Source organism: Armigeres subalbatus, chromosome 1 (genome assembly GCF_024139115.2).
Source record: "Armigeres subalbatus isolate Guangzhou_Male chromosome 1, GZ_Asu_2, whole genome shotgun sequence".
In the NCBI taxonomy this organism is placed as follows: domain Eukaryota; kingdom Metazoa; phylum Arthropoda; class Insecta; order Diptera; family Culicidae; genus Armigeres; species Armigeres subalbatus.
Window position 1 is genome coordinate 260,716,096 of NC_085139.1, and position 6,118 is coordinate 260,722,213.

Here is a 6,118-nt window from a genome sequence, read left to right on the forward strand (position 1 = left end):
GAGGAAATTCCAAATGAAGTACTGGATAAATTTCCGAAGAAATGGAATTTTCACTGTAGCGTTTTCCCTGGGAATTGATGAAATTATTTCTGAACGAATTCCTGTAAGAACTTCTGAAAATATTACTAAAGGAATTTTTGGAAGATTTCCATTAAGAATCATTAGAAGAATTTCTGAACGAATTTCTGAAAGAATTCCTTACAGAACTTACTAAGCTTTTCCTGTAGAAATTTCCGAAGGAATTTGTCGGAAGTTAGTGAAATTCGATAGAAATTCCTTTAAAAACTCTGCATGAAGAAATATTTAGTTCGCTTTGACTTAACACCGATCATTTATTGAATGATTATTAATATATTAGCGAATAATTTCATATTGTTGACAATTAATAGACTTTAAGCAAATGATTTGCCCTTATTCTACATCACCCTCACTCTTGCTCTTCATCATCTCTCTGGCAATCCATAGCGTCCTCATCCACTTGAGAATGTTCCTCCTGCTCCGGTTGCTGTACAAACTCCTCCTCGTGACGCTCAACCGCTTCAGTAACCATTTGCTGCTGCTCCTCCTCCTCCTCCTCCTTCTCATTCGCATCCTCCTTCTCCTCTTCCTCCTCCTCTTGTGGCTGCTGGATTTCCGGCTCAGGTTCCTCCTCCGGCTCAGGTTCCTTTCTTCCATTCTGCATTCCGCGCGGTTTCTCGTGTCTCTGCCTGCGCTGATGTTGATGCTGGAACGGTTGTGGATACGACGGCTGTTCCACGTGCTGTGGCCCAGTCTCCTCCCTAAAAAGCTCCCGGAACTCCTCGGTCAATTGTGCGTATCGTTTCTGGAGGGCCTTCTCGCGCTCGGTTTGCCTCATGACGTCCTCCGTCAGCGACTCCAGTCGCTTCGGAATGGCCAGGTCCTCCTGGGAGGCGAGAAACTTGAACGTGGACAGGGCCAGATTGTTCTGTTCGATCTGTTCGTTGGTGTCTTGGAACTGTTTGATGAGTGCTTGGGCACGCGCCTGATATCCACCGGTGAGGATTTTGAGCTTCTTTTCTATTTTTCCGCAACGCTTGGCTTCCTTGGCCATGTGCTTGCGGTTGATTTCAAGGCGTTTTTCCGCCGATTCGATTCGGTCTTTCTTGCTGGCTAAATTGGCGCGCGTGTAGCGATTTTGACTGGGAAGGTACAGGACCTGGGAGAGACATTCCTGCCAGACTTGGGTGTAGCTTTCGAGTGAGAGGTCTCCGTGTGCCATTCCGCCTTTGACAACGGTCATTTCTTCCTTGAGAAGCTCTTTGGCGCTGTCGAGGTCTGCCTCGGCAATTTCATCGTACGGGTTCTGTTCCAAATAGGCGAGATGCTGAGATAAGGGGTTCTTCTTGATGGGCGGAGCCTGGGGATTGACAACCGGATTTCGAATAGCGTCATAGTTGAGCATCTTCACCATTTCCTGCTTGACGAGTTCCTCCGCGCGTTGAAGTTCGGTCAGACCGTGCATTTCATTGGGAGGGCGTAGAACAGTCATATTAATTTCTAGAGGGCGTGGAAGCTCACGTTGAATGACCAGCGAACGGAGGGATAATTCCTTGGCATCGCGGGCACGTTGTTCCTGTTTTCGCTGATCGTCCACATCAGCTTGATCCGCAACCATCGGTTCCCCTCCGGTGCCATCGTCAGCTGGGTCATCTGTTTCGTTTTCGGGGACGACAATTTCGTAATCGTTCCTAGGAGTTGGCAGTAAAGCGAGTCCTTCCTTCAGAGATGATTTCAGTTGCTTCTGGTAGTTTTTGTAGCCAGCTGGAGTTTCCGTAACGGACATCGATTCCTCTGCATTGATATTTAGTTTGTCGCGAACGAAGTTTGGAGTCGCTCCTGGCTGTGCAGGAGTAGCTCCAACTGGCACCAATGCTCCGGAACCTGGAGTTAAAAATCCTGCTGGGGTGGCTCCTCCATCAGGGCCTCGAGTCGAACGGAAAGGTGTGGCCAGAACTGTGTTTGGAGTGGCAACGACTTGACTCTGAGGAAGCGCTCCTGAGAAATCCGACTGAGCCAAAGGAGTGTTCACACCACCCTTCAACGGCGTATCCACGTGAGTTAACGCCATCATGTTCTGAGCTTCCTGTAAGATACGATCAGTTACTGGAGCAGGAGTTCTGGGTGTGGCCGCCACCTGTGGAGTAATGCTGTAATCCGCCAACAAGGCATCCGTCGTTTCTACTCCCGACTCTGAAGCAACTTCCTTGGCAATCTCACTGGCACGGCCCAGTTTCACGACCTGTTGCAACTCCTGATCCGAAATCTGAGGTTCCGGCAAAACCAACTTCGAACGCTTTTTCGCCGGTTCCTGATTCTGCAACATCGCCAACGGTACGTCATTCTCTTTCTTTTGTTTTAACTTTTCCTTATCCTTCTTACGTTCTCTGGCTTCCTTTTCCGTTCTCAATTCTCCATCCAACTGCTGTTGTCTCAAACTAGAAAAGTCCGCCGCAATCGGAACCACAAACTCCTCAGAAGTGTCGTAAAATCCCTGTGCCGGAGTCTTCTCAAACGGAATCTCCGAATTGTAGTCGATCCCCTTCAATTTCCTTTTCCTGTTACCCAAACCGATGCCAGCCGCTCGCAATTCTCTTCTTTTCTGCAGCGCAGCCAACCGCCTCGCCTCTTCCAACTGTTTCTCTCTTGCCTTCCTCTTAGCTTTCTTACCCTGCGTATTGGCCAATCTGGCCCTGGCTTCGGACAGCATCTCCAACTCGTCCTCGTCCATATCCTTCGGATCGGGTCTGGCCGGTTTTGTCTCCGGGTTCGGATCAATCTCACCCGGCTTTAGCTTCCGCGGATCGTCCATCGAACCATCTTCACCCTCCTCCTTCCGCTGTGCCTGATCCAGCAAATATTCATACCGCTCCAAACACTGCGCCGCCGTTCGTCCGATAATGGGAGCAATCGTGCGCCACTGGGTCGGCATCAGCTTGGCCAGATGTAGCAACTTCTCGTCCTCCTCTCGGGACCACTCGGTCTTCTTGATGCTCGGATCGAGCCACTCATACCATCGGGCCTTGCACTGCTTGGCCGATTTCCGATGCAGCAGCGAGGCAATTCGCGACCACTGGTTCTTGCCATATTTCATAACCGCCGCTTTGAGGATTTCATCCTGCGGGAAGAAGGAAAATCGATAACTTTTTGCTGTTGCATGGAATCATTGCGAAACAGCGCACAGTGCTTCATCCGAGGATATTATCACAAGTAATTAAAAACTTAATTTTTAAACATGTGTCCTTATTCAATTGTTTTCACAACTAGTTGAATAACGTCCAGAACCAAATTTCTACATTCATTCTCCAAGCAATTTGTGGCAAAAGCATTTTCGATCACAGATTTGGTCCTCAGGAAGCACTGTGCACGGTAAAAATGTTCTCACCTCTGTGTTCCTCCAGACACCACCTTTTATCATAATTCGTGGCATTTTGGTGGTTAATTAATCACTTGCTCACTATCACAATAAGATTTTTTTTATTTTTCACCAGTTTTCAGACAGATTTATTGATTGTTTCCTCCACAAAATGCAATCAACATGAGCAAAACGCAGCGAACACGAACTACCGATGCGGTTTATTTTGATGTCAGTTGTCAAAACTGTCACTTTATCAGCCTCCTTCTTCCCGATAAAGGGGTTCGGTCGTTGTGTGCCCAAAACGAAAGTACCTATTTGAAATGTTATTTTTTTGTTCTCATTTCTCATGAATTTTTGTTTAAACATATTTTTAATATGATTCTATATATTGAAATATAGAAAAAATATCATTCCTGTACGTTTCCTATCAATTTCAAACTGTTTTTAAGCAAAACCAAAAGTATATCAGACATAAAACATGAAAGCGAATGTTAAGATACAAGGCCGATGCCCATATCGTCTAACATCTTTTTTGCCAACGTCAAACAGTGGTGTTCATTGATGAATTTAGAAGTTTTCCAGGATGAATTTCAAACACACTGTAGCTGGATGATTGATTTTGGTTAAAATTTCCTACGAACGGAAAATATTCGAGGATGTGATCGTTCGTCAATGGTGTTTACTTTTTGCATTAAACAAAAGGAAAATTTTACGCGCCAAGAAATATCGATTTCATCAAACACATCAGAAACAAAACGTCAACATGGTTTCGACATCACATTTTGGCGTCTAAGGCTTTGGGGCTTTGGTCCGATTCGTGAATTAAAATCGAATTGAACTTAAAAGGGACTGCAGTTTGTTAGTTTGAAAATTTCTGCTCGCAGAGCAAGATTACTTTTGACAGATATTGAATCATTTTTGATAGATGTTTTGTTGGTCTTGCTGGGTAGCACTAGCCATTCTTATTTATGAGCGGAGGATTTCATAATTTCCGAACTGTCACTTTTGAATTTAATTTTGATTTAATTCGCGAATCGGACCAAAGCCTAAAGCTATCAGTACACTGTTTGTCATAATGACAAATATTTGTCAAGTCAGCCTGATATCCATGTCGATTTCTAATCGGTTGGATAGATGTCCGGATAAACTTGACAAATATTTGTCATTATGACAAACAGTGGACTGAGGGCTTAACTGATTTAGCGCAATATAAACGGGTACGAGCAAGGGATGTGTCATTTGAAAAATGCCAATTGAGTGTGCATTAGAGTGATTCAAATTTTGACTTTTTTGCTCCCCTATGCTTAAACGATGGCATTTGCTATTTTAATAATCATCCTAAATTTTTAGCTAATTTGGATGTAATTTGACTGAGCACAAGCAATTTGAAGCTTGTTTGAAAATTACTATGAAAACAGCGACTTTTGCGAAAAACCGTTCCCCATCATTGCCCATTAAGCTCTAAAAATGTATGAATACGTTAGCAATATGGGAAAATTAACAAGGGAAAATATCGTCGTTGTTGCTAAACGATTTGATGCTGGCAACAAAAGTTATTAGGGAAATACTGAATTGTGGGAAATTCAATTTAACACGTAAAAGAATAACATCAATATCAATAATGAGCATTTTTGTTTTCTTTATAATTTTGCTCACAAAAGTCAGATTGCTTCGCAACAACAACTGACTTTCAGCTTAGGATCTATTCTATGATAGCGATGCGTTAAATATATTCAAATAGATTCCGGGCTGCTTCACGAAACGATCCCTTACATAAGTGGCAATTCTCATAGTAATTTTCATATAACCTACAAATGGCACGTGCACAATCAAATTACATCCAAATCAGCTAAAAATTTGGGAGGACTATTAAAATAGCAAAAACAATCGTTTAAGCACAGGGGAGCGAAAAAGTCAAAATTTGAATCACTCTAGTGTGCATCTAATGTGCAAGAAATGCATTTCATTTCCATTCATCGCATCAACTTCCCAGTGGGATCGAGCTGTCAAAACTACATTAAGTTTGCGAGATTAAGTTTGCTTTTAAGGACAAACTTGCCAAAAACTGATGATTTGGCGAGGAATATGCAGCTGCAGAACAAAGACCAAAGTGTTCGTGAAGAATAAGACGATAGACTCTAAGCTGTACTAGGAAGAATGTCTCAAAAACCGCGTACTAAGTTTCATGAAAGCCCATGAAGGTCCCGTGAAGCTTTGGCCAGATTTGGCGAGTTGCCACTACAGCCGGGAAGTCATCCAGTTATTCCACGATAATAACGTAGATTTCAACAATAAAAACATAAGCCACCCAGCTGCCCGCAGTTCTGGCCCATTGAGACATTTTGGGCAATAATAAGCTGGAAACTTAAGAAAAGAGGATAAACAGCTCGGGACACGACTCAGATGACCAAAATGTGGAACAAATGTGCCAAGGAAGTTGTCTCCGGAGTAGAGGTGTGTGCCGCCGCCAACGCCGACATTTTTGCCTCGGCTCGCCGCCGTTTGAAATTGTCCACGCCGCTGATCTATAATTTTCCACGTCGATTTAAATTTGAAGAAAGTTTTGAGTGGAAATTCCGAAGATTCTGTGGAATTTCTGTTTACTTCACTGAAAGATCTCTACAACATTACGTTGAAACACCAGAGAATTTTTCGTGAAGATAACAATGATTTTCATGAAAATTCCATACAATTTCTTGTTAAAATTTCAAAAAGCTCTCTGTAAAAATTAAGCAAAACTTA

General features: G+C 43.3%; 1 protein-coding gene across 1 annotated transcript; it reads right to left on the reverse strand.

Annotated features, from left to right (window-relative positions):
• Positions 1-302: 302 nt before the first annotated feature.
• Positions 303-3,619, reverse strand: LOC134207071 (cell division cycle 5-like protein). Its single transcript, XM_062682796.1, has 2 exons — positions 3,404-3,619; positions 303-3,136 (listed from the first exon to the last, which is right to left on the reverse strand). Exons 1-2 carry the CDS (start codon positions 3,446-3,448, stop codon positions 428-430), a joined length of 2,754 nt encoding a protein of 917 aa, XP_062538780.1. The 5' UTR covers positions 3,449-3,619; the 3' UTR covers positions 303-427.
• Between the last annotated feature and the right edge of the window lie 2,499 nt (positions 3,620-6,118).